Raw genomic sequence first — 15,951 nt, forward strand, 5'->3', positions numbered from 1 at the left:
CTGTTCTCAAACTCCTGAACTTGTGATCCGCCTGCCTCGGCCTGCCAGATTTTTAAAATACAAACACCTTCCTACTCCAGACAGGGAAAAATCTACACAAAAGCTTGGAACAAATGTATGGATAAGGTAGGAGAAAAACTCCATTGTTTTTCCATTTTCTTCCTCCAATAAACATAACACTACATATTGTAAAAGCAACAGAATAATAGCAATAGAGTTTTTCCTTTCTCTTTTATTTGTTTAACTAGATACTTACAGCTGTTGCCTCAATTCGGGTGAATCTTGAGGTGTTCCAAGTTGATTCAGAGTTCTTTGTATTTCTACAGCTATTATAATAGAAAATTCATGTATTAATTGTCACAAAAGTTAAGGCAACAGAAACAATGAGTTAAAAATATGTACAAGCAATTGGGCAGTTGAAAACAGACAGAAAAACAAAGATGAAAATAGAAAATATTAACTGGGAAAAAGAATAAACGGTTTACTTAAATCTAATTAGTAACAAAAATGAATTAATTTTCAAGAGGAAATTGTGTGGGAACGTTAACTTGTGAAAATGCACTTATGACCCCAAAATACCATCTTCTTCCTTATCCCATTAGGATATTAAATACAATGGCACACAGACTTCAATGCTACTAGCATAAAAATTGTGAGGAAAATAAGTAATGATTACACATTTCATTAGAATATAATGTAAATAAGTTATAGTTAATAAATGAGAAAGGAATAGAATTAGAAAAAATCATTTTTCAATTATCCATGTAATAACTGATTTTAGCAAGATCATCAAAAATTGCTAAAATCACAGGACATTCACACAACTTAAATTACCACCACACAGATGACATTAATTATAAACGACATAACTTTATCATATATAAATCTGTTGTCTGAAAACAAATGACCAAATTTAGCAGTGAGAATGGAAAAAACTGACATTATGAACCTTGTGACATACTGCAGTGAGAAAGTCACAATATGATCTATGGATTTTTCTTGCCAAAATATTTAACATGAATCTAATCACAAAAAGAAATTAGACCAGTTTAGATTGTGGGACAATCTATGAGATAACGTGCCTGAGCATTTGAAGAAGTCAATGTCAAAAAAGGGAAGAAAAAAGTTGACAAAGACAGGGATGCTTTCTAAATTAAAGAATTAAAATACCCAAAAGACACTGTATGAGTTTTGACTGGATTCCGAATCAGGAAAAAGCAAGTACTATAAAAAGAATCGTAGGGACAATTGGAGAAATTTGAATACAGAAAGTAAAAAACACATTAAACAGAAGTTGAAAACGGCTCACAACTGGTGAATCCAGATGAAAGGTTCATTGTACTACACTTTTATATATATTTTGTGAGGTTTAGAATACTTAAAAATTTTAAAATAAGAAGCGCAGGGCTTAAAAGTCATGTTAAACTCACAATCGGGAAGTCTACAACTATTGCAATTTTTTTTTTTAAAGGCTCTACACAAAAGGGGAGGATCTATATAGTTTTATGTGTGTGGGGACATAAATAAAATGTCATGATACATAAATAAAACGTCAAGTAGAAATAATCTGACAATCCAAAGAACTCTTAACAATCTAACCCCCCCCTTTTTATTTAAATGAGTGGTTTACTTATATAGCTTAAATGCTTTAAAAATATTCATTATTTACACGCTCAAGGGAACGATAAAGTATTACAAAATGCAGGATAAGTTTTGGTCACTGGGAATGAAGTAATAAACACTGCTTTTAAGTCAAAGCTGAAAAACAGAAAGACTAGAGAGGAATCAAAGCATATAGTAACTGTTAGCATTTGGCTAATTTAATAGGAATTTATTTTTGCTTTTTGGGAGTTGATTTTTCCTTTCATAAGATGAACAAATTTTATTTGCTGTGTTTAACTTATGGCTGCTTGTGATTAGCTATATATTCCCTCTCAACCTCAACAGATTTTCTTGAACTGCCTTATAGTGTATTGATAATACAAACTGTAGTATGGGCATCGATAGACTACTGGCAGGTGTTTATCTCAACTCTAAAGGGTTATTGTTCTTTAGGAAAAAATCATAGCAAGTGAGAAAAAATAAATTATTTAATAAATGACACCAGGAAAACTGACTAACCATTTGGGCGGGGGAGAAAGAACCCTACCTCCCAGCATAGCAAAATATATTTTTAATAAACCATTAATTTAAATAGTAAAATTGAAAATCTTAAACTGCTATAAGAAATATAAATGTTTTTATCATATCATCTTATATATGATCTTGGAGTAAGAGATATAAAATATTAGCTAAGGATGATACAAAACTAAAACCCACAGAGGAAAATATTGACAAATTTGACTACATAAAAGAACTTTGTTAAATGTTATATAAAAAATGTGTACATATATCACAAGTACTTATGTAAGTGTGTGTTTGTATACACATGGGAGACAGTAACTGCAGGATATGAAGAGGAAAAAGGTTAAACTACAGTGGTAGTTATTTTTAGTAACAGAAAAACAGCCCAATAAAAAATGGACAAAGGTTATAATCTTGCAATTTACAAAAGCCAAATGTATATATAACAAAATTTCAACTTCACTGATAATTAAACTTTCACATTTCTGATTGGTAAAAATTATGAAAAGCAGTTGAGGATATAATTGCAATCAAAAGCCTTAAAAACAAAAGGTATAGACTACATAATATATAAGAAAGAGGGAGCAATAGTCAATAACTAGAAATAATTTAGAAAAAGCCAGACAATCCAGTAGAAAAATGGGCCAAGACACATGTATACCTATGTAACAAACCTGCACATTCTGCACATGTATCCCAGAACTTAAAGCATAACAAAAAAAAAAAAAGAAAAATGAGCCAAGAATAGGAACTTTAATATTCATGAATAAACCGAATAGCACAAAAAGGACTGAAATGCATATCCATCTTGCAAAGTACAAACAAGTACACTACATGAATGCTATATAAAATTACTCAGCCAATGAAAGAATTGAGTAGAAATAGATTCTGACAGGCCCAGTGGGTGCCTAGTTCCACCATGTGGTAATTTCCGGTTTCTGAAGAGATAACAGATGTACTCAGCAACCCCCAGTTCTCACTCATACTCCCTAAGTAAGGGCTCTTATGGAAGAAAGAAATCACTGGAACTCCTTGGGGACCCACTCTAATGAAACAATAAAACCAAGGGCATTATCTGTTCCCTGGGAATTACTCAGAAATGCCACCACAAAGGACAGAAAGAGCAGGGAGTGGACATGCCTCTCATTCCCATTTAACTGGTCTATCTGGAGGATGCAGAAGGCTAATGCTCATGACAACTAGCAAAAGCTATTCAGGTGGTGACTCCAACTGCAATGTTCCTCAAAACGTGATGGATGTACTACAACAGAGCATCACAATCTCTAGCTACTTGTATATACCTGCTGATACGGCAAACACTTTTTGCTCTATCCTAAAAGACAGAGAACATGAGGAAGGATTTGCTATCAATGGGATGGGACATCAGCAAGCCTTCACAGGTTTATCTCATGGTTATGTACACTCTCAATCTCTGTACTACAATTTTGTTGTCAAGGATATGGATCATCTCCTCCTACAGGACACTACATTAGTCCAATAGACTGGTTACATCTGCTTTTAGGACCAGAAAAGCAGGAAGCAACATGTACTCTTAGATGTCTGCAAAGCATAAGTAAGCCAGCAGGTAGAAAATAAAGCCATGAAAATACAGGGCAGTGTTTCCTCAGTGAAAAATCTTCGTGAATTAATCTGTACATAACTGACATACTTCTGCAAAGTGCTTTTCTTTGTAGACTCAAGTACAAATGAGAAACAGACTTTTTAATGCTGCTTCCACCCTTTACTGAATGACCCAAAGGTTACCAGCTTCAGCTTCAACTCCCAAAAAGAAAAGGCCATCCAGAGAGTTCAAGTGGTGGTATAAGCAGATCTACAACTTGGCTTTAATGACTCAGCTAATCCAACGGTACACCAAGCCTGTGTAATTTCAGGGCACTGAAGAAAACTAGTAGCAAATCCCAATAGGAAAAACATAGGGGTCCCTTAGAATATTGGCGCAAAACCATCCTTTCGAGGACTCATTCTGGCCTTGCTACTGAGCCCTGGATAGAGTACACAATGGTACAAGGTAACCAAGCGAGCCAAGCTGTTCACCATGAATTGGGTGTTCTCTTGTTGGTACAGCCTTTCTACATTTTGTTCTACGTATGTCAGTCAGCCTATCCTTCACCCAACTCCTGAAGCACTTGTTCAGTGAAATAATAAACTAGCAATGGTTGTCAGAACAAAAGCCAGAGGGAGGCTCACCAATATGGATTTCCCCTTACTCAGGTGGACATGACCATGGGCATTGCCATATACCAATTTGCAACAATAGCAATCTCATGTTATACAGTAGTAAATTATTTTTGATTTTTTGTATTAATGTTTTCATTCATCCTTTGGACTTCCCAGATGCATATCCATATGCTCTACAGAGATGATTTTACCCATTTTATTTCCTATGGCTAATTATCTTTACAAACACTTTGAATAATGTGCTAATTTAAAAATAAAAAGCAAACTAGTGATCTGACGTTGTTGAGGGTTGACCCAGCTAGCTGGTGACAAGATAACTGTGCTCCTTCCATTTTGGAGGAGGCAGAATTTTATATTCACTCCAATGGTACTACTCTGGGTTCTGTTATGCATCCTCTAAGCACCCACTGCGCCCCCTGCCGCCCGTCCCCAATCACCCCACCCCATGCTTCTACCAGACTCCTAGTCCACCTATTAGTCACAATCAAGGTGTTCTACACACTGATGCTTCTGATCAAGAAATTACAGAGAAAAAAAATCAAGGACAATGGGATTCACTGCTCTGCCATGCATTCTGTTATCTAGAAGCTGCTGGACTTCTAGAATGTTTATGGCCTACTGAGACTCAATCCTGGCACCAGCTGGGAGACAAGCATCTTGGGAAACTGAAGTGCTGTCCTATAGGATCTTTATGGTCTCAAAGAACCAGCACTCCAGGGTGCTGTTTCACCTATAGCCAGAAAGAAACTTGGATTTGGGAAGTAAGAGGACAAAGTGCAGTATTTCACAATTACATCTAATTATCCCTTTGTACAATTTTTTCCATCTCTCAAGATGATTTAGAGACAATATCCAAGTGAGGAAAACAATCACGTTTTCAAGACTACAACTGGTCATTTAGGGACAAGGTAGTATGTTGACTGAGGTAATTATTAAGCAGAAGTTGGGGTATGCTCATACACAAGTAAAAGGGAGATGAACTGGAGGGGACCTGATAATACTGTCATCTACAATCATAAAAGTGAGTACCGCATAGCCTGTGAGCAGGAGCAACAAGGACCCAGGGATGAAAATCTGGGTTATCCCAAACAGCTGAGATACTGAAAGAAAGCAAGAGGAACGTGGAATGGTTATTATAACAGGAAAATAGTAATACAAACTGCAGCCTGTGATCAGCTGTAGAGTGGCAACTGAGGACCTGCCAATATTCTTTCTCTTGTTCTGCAATGTATATATTTAGATATATTAACTGTCTGTCTCCTTCCCTATCTATTTCCTCCACTGTTATATATAGAACGTACTGTTTGTGGTTACACGGAGACACTGTTCCACAGGCTAAGGGATACTGCTGCTCAGTTTTGCTGAAAGAGAGGAGCGCACAGGAAATCACCCCCTAGATTTGGCATTGGCTACAGGAACTGAATAGACCTGTTTTATCCTTTCTGTGGAAATGGGAAAGGAGTTCTTGTTGTATGAGGGATAGCAGCAGTATGTCAGGCAGAAGCTTTTGTTTTTAAGCTTAGGTACAAAAAAAGGAAGTGTATTCACTGTAGAAAACAAAAGGGATAAATTACAGTGAAATTTATTTTGGGTCACCTAATACCCAAAGCTACTATTACACTGGGATCTTTTTGGTTATAATATTATGACCACTGAGAAGTGGCATCACAGAGCCAGTCTTTGGAGGGGGAAAAAAACTGATGGTCAAAGCAACAAAACTGTTTTAAGATTCTTTGAACACTGCTTACCTTCATTATAATTCAGGTGATTAATAATGAAAGTATTAGTCGCTATTACTAACAATCTAGTTATAATCAAAAGCTATATTTACTCTGTGCTTTTGGCTTTGTAGATTTAGGTTTTATAGATACTGAAATTTCTTAAAAATCAAATGATCTCACTAACAACCTCCTTGTCACTCTGAAACAATTTTTTAAGATAATACAATGTCTCATAAAATGAAGCCCCTTAGAAAACAACCATTATGTTATTGCCTAATAGAATGCATTTAACTAATGAGAGCGAGTTGCTTCTCATGAATAGAAATGGAAGACAAGTCCCCCTACACTTATGCAGCATACAATCTAGAAAAGGACAAAAAGAAAGTACAAACACCATATAAACTCAGAGGGAGCAGCAGCAACAAATGCTATAACAATGTTTCAAACAATGACCTATATTATAATATATGTGTTCTATTGGAGAACAATCCAAAAAGCTGTAATGAAGGTGGCATTTGTAATGGTTTGAAGGGTAAGAAACAGGACATTTCAGTTTGGAGATTCAAACCTCTAATGTCATACTCAGACATACACTGAAATGATCAGAATACCTATTAGTCACCCTAACTAGAAGGCAAACTTCTTAAAGGCAAAGACTAAGTTTTATTCATTTTGGTATTTCCAGAATTTATCATATTGTTGACCCTCAATGAATAGTTTTATGAGTGAACCATAAAAAGAATACTGGAAAGACCAAAACTTATATAATAATATGTATTTCTAAAACATAAAGCATAAATAAATGGAGAGTTAAGAAAGGTAGTTATGCCCATTTATTATTCACTCATTGATTCATTCGACACACATTTACTGGGCATCTACTATGTACCAGGCACAATGGGAGGGCTGTTGAACATCAACATTAATTTGTTGTGTTCCTTTAAATTGAGCAGGTCTACACTTGAGGATCAATTAAAGGCATCATCTGATCAGGTGATAAAGGGATTACAGAAACATAAATCTGAAACTACTAAATCAAATTTGGAAGAAATATTATATGGTATTAGTTCAATCCTATTTTATAAACAAAGAAGCTGAGAACCAGACAGAAAAACTAAATTGTTCCAACAACTATAGCTATTTATTAGAAGAGCTAGGGTTAGAATGTAGATTTCTTGGTTTTCAAAAAACTTTTTTCAGTGTGTTAAAAGAACTGAAAGTAAAAGACGTTAAAACACATTATTTCATAATCCAGGTGTGTGACAGTTGACAAAGCAAACAAAGAAAAAATAAGTGTGTCTAGATTGAAAAAGTAAACTGAAGGAGTTGAACTGAGATGTTTAGAGGTTTCCAGCAGTGCTCAAAGTAAGTTTAGGTCCGGCAGTGGATCACAAGGGTCCTTCTTCCAGCTGAAAGTGATCAAGAAAGAAATGCCTGCTCTTTCTCCGGGTTTTATGAACTGCCAAGATTCCAGAGACTTCATTTTATATACAACTAGCATTACCCTCCTACACCAGGGTCAACAAATTATGGCCCGTAGAGCCTGAAACCTGGTTTCGTATAGACTTCCAAGCTAAGAACTGTTGCTACAGTTTTAAAGGGTTAACAAAAAAAAAAAAAAAGAAAATACAAGAAAGTCTAAAAGTGTCCGCCCTTTACAGGGAAAGTTGGCCGGTCCTTGTCCTCAATTATTAAAAATTACTAAAACCTTGTATTTAAAAACTCAACTTGGCATGTTATTTGAATGTACTGTCATCCTTCACTATCCCTAGAGGATTGGTTCCATGCCTCCCTCCATCCACCTCCCACAGATAACAAAATCCACAGATGCTCAAGTTTCTAACACAAAATGGCAGAGTATTTGCATATAACCTATGCGCATCCTCCTGAATATCATCTCTACATTACTTACAATACCTAATATAAAATAAATGATATGTAAATTGTTATAGTGTGCTGTGTTTTATTTGTATTTTTTATTTTTTAAATTTTTCTGAATATTTTTGCTCCATGGTTGGTTGAATCCATGCAGAACCCACGGAAATGGAGGATCTGCTGTAGTCACTATATTGTTAAGTCTATCTAGTAAAATATTTAACAATGTTACAAAATTTCCATTGAACATGCATGCATGTACACTGAGTTGAATTTCTTTAATTCTCAGAATATGTTATTCACCCATCATAGGTGTTGGCTTGAGTACTTCATTTTCATCTGTTGCTCTTATACTAATTTAGAAACAAAATACGTTTTCATTGCTTTGGATAAGCATTTTTATAGCATATTTGCTGCAAAAATATTGTTAGCACTCTATTATTTTATGACTCTCTGGTTTTTGGCTATCTCCTAAGTTCTTCCTCTTCTAGAAGGCATGGATAGTAGGATATGTGGGTTCACAGGATCTTCTGCCACACCCCAATTGACCATATTCAAAAATGCTTGAGAAAAATAAGCTTAGAGAAAGGGAGATAAGAGGTTTCTAGTCAGATGACAAGCAGTATGGTGATCTGGAAAAATAAATAATCCTCCTATTTTCTCCCAAGTCCAGTCTGTAGGATTTCACTTCATTATCTAGCCTTAGGTGCTATGAATTTATAGGACAGTCATCTTCTATTTTGATCGGCCTAGGTCCAATTAAAGAAAAAAACTCATGAAACAAGCTGCAGTTTTTCCAACCATAAAAAGAATTATTTAAGCATAAACAGTTTCTTGAAGAAAAGTTCATCTAATGCATACAGATAGGATTAAATCAACATGTGTCTCTATGAGAATACAAAGAAAAAATTATTTTTGCATTATCTACAATTTTGAACTATCTGTACCACTACTCACTTCCACAGACGTGACTTCAAAGAGTATGTTACATTTTTTCATAACAGAAAAAGAATACCATTTCCTACACATCCGAAAATGAGGCACTACTGGGTCATCAAAAACAAAACAGTGTCCCATTTCTGGCTCTTCATCTACAGCAATGAAGACCCATTCTATTCCACATGGATCTGCTGCCATCTAGTGGACTATTTAAGAAAAAAAGCTTTACAGTAAAGAATATTTGTCATAAAATTGTAGGCTGAATTTGGTATCAGGGGCTATTAATCCATAATGTTACCACCTGTCAGAGTTCACCAGCGAATGGATGCTGCCTGACAAATGAGACTGGCCAGGCTGTGGCGGCATGGCAGATCAACCTCACACACACACAGAGTACCTTCAAAGAACTGTCTCCAAATAACTAAGAATAGCTGTCTTCAATTTTAGCAGAAAACATCTGTTTTCAACATAAAATAACCAACTTGTAACAGCCAAACATAGAAAAAAATAATGGTTAGTAAAATCCCTGGACAAGTGACTTTGAGATTTCAACACAGACTTAGCCACATCACACTGAGGAAGAAGTACAATTGAAGGCTGGCCAGCAGGCACAGTTGGAGCCAGAAAGCCTGATTTGGAAACCTTATCTCACTTCTTCCTGGCTGCTGACCCTGGACAATTTACCTAATGTCCCCAAGCTATAACTGCTTCAACAGTGAGAAAGCACCTATTTCTCAGTTGTCATAAACTTTAACCAAGAACAGTACAGGTAGGCACCGTGTACCGGATATAGCAAGAGTTCAACAGAGTCTGTTGTTCTCTTGAAGGTCAGAAATGAATTAATAAGAATATTCTTATTAACATTGTTTTATTAAAACGCCACTTTATTGAGGTACAACTGACAAACTGCAAATATATAAACTACAGTTTTACAAGTTTGGACATATGTGTACATCTGTAAAACCATCATCACACTTAAGACAGTTATTAGATTCTTCACCCTCAAAAGCTTCCTTGTTGTAGTTTGCAATTTCCTCCCTCCTGCATATATCTGTTGCTTCCTCCCTTCATCACCAAGCAATCACTAACATGCTTTCTGTTGCTTTATGTTATTTTGCATTTTCTGAAGTTTTATATAAATGAAATCACAAAGTATTTACTCTTTTTTGAAAAAGTGTGGTGTCTGGCTTAAGTTAGCCTACTTATTTTATGATTCATCCATGCTCTGTATATCAATAGTGCATTCCTTTTATTGCTGAGTATTCCACTGGATGGTACAACACAATTTGTTTATTCACCTATTGATGGACCTTTGTGTTGTTTCCCGTTTTTGTCCATTACAAATAAAGCTCCTAGTAGTATCTGTCTACAAGTCTTTATATCGGCATATATTTAATTTTTATGTGTGAATAAACAGGAGTAGAATGGCTGGATGGTACAATAGGTGTTACATTTGGCTTTCTTAAAACAGCCAAACTATTTGACAAAGCGGTTCCATTTTACACTTCCACCAGCAGTGTATGAAAGCTTCTGTTCCTCAACATCCTCTCCAGTACTTGGTACGCTCAGTCTTTTAAATTTTGCCAAATAGGTTAATAGTGGTATCTGTGTGTTTAATTTGTATTTTCCTAATAACTAAGGATGTTGAGTATCCAAACATCCTTAGTTGAGATGGCAAATATGTGCTATTTGCCATCTGAATATCTTCTTTGTTGAAGTGTCCGTTCAAATCACAATACTGTCTTCTGATGCATGATCAAGGTATATCTTCCCAATTGTATAGGTTTTCTTTAATTTCAGCAATATTTTGTATTGTTCAGTGTTCAAGTATTTCACTTATTTTGCCCCCAAGTATTTCATAATGTTTGATGTTATTGTAAATGCCAGCTTTTTAAATTTCAAATTTGTATTTTGATTGCTCATTGTCAGCATAGAGAAATACAATTTATTTTTGTACATTGATCATATATTTTGCAACCTTACTAAATTGACTTTTTTGTTCTAGTAGATTTTTTTTAAATTGTAGATTCCATCAGATTTTCTAGACATTTATGTCTGTGAACACAAATGGTTTTAATTCTTTTCCCAATGTGAAGACCTTTTATTTGTTTATATTATCCATCTGCACTAGCTGGATCCTCCAGTAGAATTCTGAACAGAAGTGGTGAGGGCAGACATCCCTGTCTTGTTCCTGATCTTATAAAGGAAAGCATTCGTCTTTCACCATTAAGTGTGACACTGTAAGTTTTCATAGATGCTCTTTTGTCAGGTTAAAGAGTTCACTTCTACTCCTAGTTTACTGATAATTTTTGTTAGGAATGGAAGTAGAATTTCTCAAATACTTTTTCTGCATCTAATGAGATGATTATATAGGTTTTCTTTTTAAGTTTGTTAATATAATGAACAACACTGATTGCTCTTTGAATATTAAACCAACCCTGAATTCCTGGGATATACTCCACTTGTTATATCCTTTTAAAATATTGGTGGATTTGATTAAATTGTTTAAATTTTTTGCATTTATGTCATGAGATGAAATTGATATGTAGTTTTTTTGTTTTTTTTTTTTCTGTTTTTTTGTTTTGTTTTTTTGAGACACAGTCTCACTCTGCCCAGCCTGGAGTGCAGTGGCGTGACCTCAGCTCACTGCAACCTCCCACTCCCGATTCAAGCGATTCTCCTGCCTCAGTCTCCCAAGTAGCTGGTGCCCACCACCACTGCCGGCTAATTTTTTGTGTTTTTAGTAGAGACAGAGTTTCACCATATTGGCCAGACTGGTCTTGAACTCCTGACATCAGGTGATTCACCAGCCTTGGCCTCTCAAAGTGCTGGGATTACAAGCATGAGCCACTGCACCCAGCCTAGTGTTCTCTTCTTTTACTGTCTTTATCTGGTTTCAATATAAGGATTACACTGACCTGATAAAATGAAGTCTTCAATTTTTTGAAACAGTTTGTGTACAATTAGCTAAATATTTGATAGAATACACTAGTGAAGATATTTGAGTCTGGTTCTTTGTGAGAAAGTTTTAAGTTGTAATTTCAATTTGCTTGATATAGAGCCAGGCAGGTTACTGACTTATTTTGAGTGAACTTTGATAATTTGTGTCTATCAAGGAATTTATCCATTTCATCTAAGATGTGAACTTTATTGTCATAAAGTTGTTTATAATATTCCCTTAATTGCAGCCACAAAAAAAAAAAAAACAAAAAAACCGAGTTCACGTCCTTTGCAGGGATATGGATGAAGCTGGAAACCATCACTCTCAGCAAACTAACACAGGAACAGAAAAGCAAACACTGCATGTTCTCATTCATAAGTGGGAGTTGAACAATGAGAATACATGGACACAGGGAGGGGAACATCACACATCAGAGCCTGTAGGGGGATGGACAGCAGGGGAAGGAGAGCCTTAGGACAAATGCTGAATGCATGTGGGGCTTAAAACCTAGATGACGGGTTAGTAGGTGCAGCAAACCACCAAGGCACATGTATACCTATGTAACAAACCTGCACGTTCTGCACATGTGTCCCAGAACTTAAAGTAAAATAAATAAAATAAAAACCATTTCAAAGGAAAAAAAATCCTTTAAATAAATGACAGATTCTGTAATGTACGGAATAGATGTAAATATGTATAGATTTTTACATATAAAAATATGTAGAATTTGTAATAGATCATCTCATTCCTGATATCAGTAATTTGTTTCTTCTATTTTTTTCATATTCAGTCTGGTTAGAGGTTTATCAGTTCTATTGATCTCAAAGAAATAGCTTTTGGTTTCATTGATTTTTTTTTTCCCCTTCGATTTCCACTATGATTTGAATTTCCTTTTTCCTGCTGACTTTGTAATTTCAGTTGTTTTTACTAAATTTCTTAGTGTGAAAACTGAGGTCATGATTTGAGACCTGTCTTCTTTTCTAATGCAGGTGTTTAGTGCTCCCTTAAGTATTGAGTTAATACCATCCAACAAATTTTGATATATGATGCTTTCATTTACATTCAGTTCAGAATATTTTCCAATTCCTCTGTTTGGCCTTCTCTTTGATCCACAGCTTATCTGAAATGTGTTTAGTTTTCAAACATTTGGGGATTTTCCAGGGATCTTTCTGTTACTGAGTTCTAATTTAATTTCACTGTAGTCAAGGAATAGATCTTGTATGACTTGAATCTTTAAAGTTTGCTGAAACTCTTGCTTAACGCCAGGAATATAGTCTCTCTTAATAAATGTTCTGGGTGCACTTGAGAAAAATGTGTGTTCTGCTGTTGTTGAATAGACTGTTGTATAAATGGCTGTCACTATCAAGGTGATTAGTACTTTCAATCTTCTGTATCCTGATTTGGTATCTACTTGTTCTATCAATTATTCAGACAGGGGTACTGAAAGCCATAATTGCAGCTTTGTCTATTTTTCCTTGCAGTTTTGTCAGCTTCTGCTCCATATATTTTGAAGCTGTCTTATAGGGGAGTTCTGTCACTTTTTTTAAGTGTTCAGCTTCTTATTTACATTTCTTAACTATCTAATGTGAACCATACTTGAGTGCTAATACTTAATAATCTATGATATAATTATAAGAACTGTAGAGATGACAAATATCAATTGACACAAGATAGTTATAGCCCATAATTCGGAGGGAGGAGTCAGCTACTATGTGACAGTGATATGTATCTAGTAGTTGCATGTAAGTGACATATTTAAAACAGGACTAGAAAAAAAACCCTAAATATTAAAAGAAACAAACTCTGTTTTAGACTCCAATCTTTCCTCATCTATCAAGCCCTCCATCTTTGTTAGAGGGTGGTTTGGAGTATTAAACAAGATGATATAGGCCAGGCGCAGTGGCTGATGCCTGTAATCCCAGCTCTTTGGGAGGCCAAGGTAAGCAGATCACTTGAGGCCAGGAGTTTGAGACCAGCCTGGCCAACATGGCGAAAACCCATCTCTTCTAAAGATACAAAAATTAGCCAAGCATGGTGGCACATCCCTGTAGTCCAAGCTGCTCGAGAGGCTGAAGTACAAGAATAGCTTGAACCCAGAGGAGTAGGTTGCAGTGAGCCAAGATTGTGCTGCTGCACTCCAGCCTAGGTGACAGAGGGAGACTCTGTCTTAAAAAAAAAAAAAAAAATATATATATATATATACACACACACACACACACACACACAAATATATATATATAAATATATATATAAAAACATTTTAGAAATAGCATAGATAAAGATCTAAGAATAAAAGTACAAGATGTTATTACTAATAAGTCTTGGACAATTAGAGTTAGGAACCGGGTTCGTTATACGGTACAATGTGCAGAGAAAAATGTATCATTAGAAATATCCACATCTATCTATTTCTTGTATCAAGAAAAAAACAAGAAAAGTGTGTTAAAACTCTAAAAAGCATATCACAAGTGGAAAAATTTCCTGGAGAATCTGAAGGATGGCTACTAAAACAATTTTGGCTTCTCCCCTCTAGCATTAGCATATCTCATGGTCTGTCTTATGACCTGAAGAGAACACGTGTCTTCTTTGTGAGCAAAAGCACTGATCCAAACTGCAGAGACAAGAAGGGGTGGGAAGGGAGATGGAGAAGGATCTTCTAAAGGATGAGTCTCGAGGCTGGAAGCTCAATGGAGAGTGTCCACCCGCAGGGCCCAACTACACTGGCTTCCTGTGCTCCCCTTCCCAGCACAGAATATCCGAAGGCATAGCCCGCTTCCACAAAGCAATCTCAAATTTACAACACATTTAATTTTCACTTTGTCACTGGTTTTCTTCCCAGATACTTTAAAGGTAGAAAGGCATAAAGGTCAAATCAGTGGAAATTTGGGGCATTTTAAAGCTACTGTAGATTAATAAAGGGTTAAATCTGAGGGCACAGTTCTTAAAAATAAAGTACAAAAACAAGTCATCTAAAATTGTATGTAAACAACAATTTGGACTTCTAGATGGCTGGAACATTACAGGCTGGGTCTTTTAGCAAATTTATTCACCCTAACATTTTTCACATGGACCTGCTCAGTTTACCTGCTCTGAGGTAGTCTGGAATCAGAAGCAACAACGGTTCCATGAAAATGTGATTTGTGTAAGAAGCAAACAGGTAAGGACTGGGCAGTGGTGAGGCCCTGCGCCTTGCAGTTCCCCAACCCCGCTGACACATCTTTTGCCCATCATGATGAGCTTCCTTCCTGTCATCCACTCGAGGGCCCAATAATTCTCCGACTGCTGCAAAAGCAGCTGAACTCTTGTCGCAAGTTCCCCTCAGTTTACAAGCACGATTCCCAAACCTTTTACTTCAGTCATTTCTGATCAGTTCTAACTGCCAACACATGCTGACAGCTGTATCTAAAACACTGAAAATCGATTTCTGCTTCTTACAGAAACACAGTAGAAGCATGTTTCTGAATATTCCTCCTTCTTCCCTCCTCAAGGCATATTATAGAATAGGGGAGCAGGGAGAAAAGCCACAAAAATTACATTTCAGAGAAATTAACACAAAATGTGTAAATACGGTCAAATTCTCGAAAACGTGTAAATATGGCCAAAAGCAACAGAAAATAGCAGGTCCTGAGCAGGAAGCTGTATGGGTGCGGTGGAGAATAACCGGGGTTGCAGAGCTCCACACTGTCACCAGCAAATCATCAGAAGAGCTGATCCCACCCGGAGCTGGGAATGGGCAGAAGCAGGGCTGAGAAGCACCTGGGACTGTGCTGGCGGTGGGAAAAGGAGACACAGAACAGGTTCAGGAGGCCGTGGGCTGCCGACCCTTCTCAAAAACCAGGGGAACACCTTGGAAAGAGGTGTCTGTGCATCTTGGGGCTGATGAAGTGATTGGGATGACATCAGGGATGGAGCAGGAAGCCCTCCTACACCAGGCTAGGTGCTGAGAGGCAGAGGAGGAAAGAAACAGTCCCGTCAGGGCAGCATAGCACAGCAGAGAGAATGGAGCCCTTGAGCAGAGAAACTGGCACTTCCCTCTCCCTCCACTGTAATCTCCTGCCAGGAAAATCAAACTCATTCCATTGAAAAAAAAAAAAAAAAAATGGGGAGAGTAACCACACAAAAGACTATTTTAAAATGTGGAAAAGAACAGTA

The 15,951-nt window shown here is 36.4% G+C and overlaps 1 protein-coding gene across 4 annotated transcripts in view; it reads right to left on the bottom strand.

The window, feature by feature from the left end:
* Positions 1-15,951, bottom strand: part of STX7 (syntaxin 7) — a 55,186-nt gene that overhangs the window by 17,336 nt on the left and 21,899 nt on the right. For all 4 annotated transcript variants that reach the window (XM_025381796.1, XM_025381794.1, XM_025381797.1 and 1 more), the window contains exon 3: positions 257-326. In XM_025381796.1, coding sequence (XP_025237581.1) covers positions 257-326 — 70 coding nt within the window. The remainder of the gene's footprint in view (positions 1-256; positions 327-15,951) is intronic.

The sequence above is a fragment of the Theropithecus gelada genome, chromosome 4 (genome assembly GCF_003255815.1).
Source record: "Theropithecus gelada isolate Dixy chromosome 4, Tgel_1.0, whole genome shotgun sequence".
NCBI classification, from domain to species: Eukaryota; Metazoa; Chordata; class Mammalia; order Primates; family Cercopithecidae; genus Theropithecus; species Theropithecus gelada.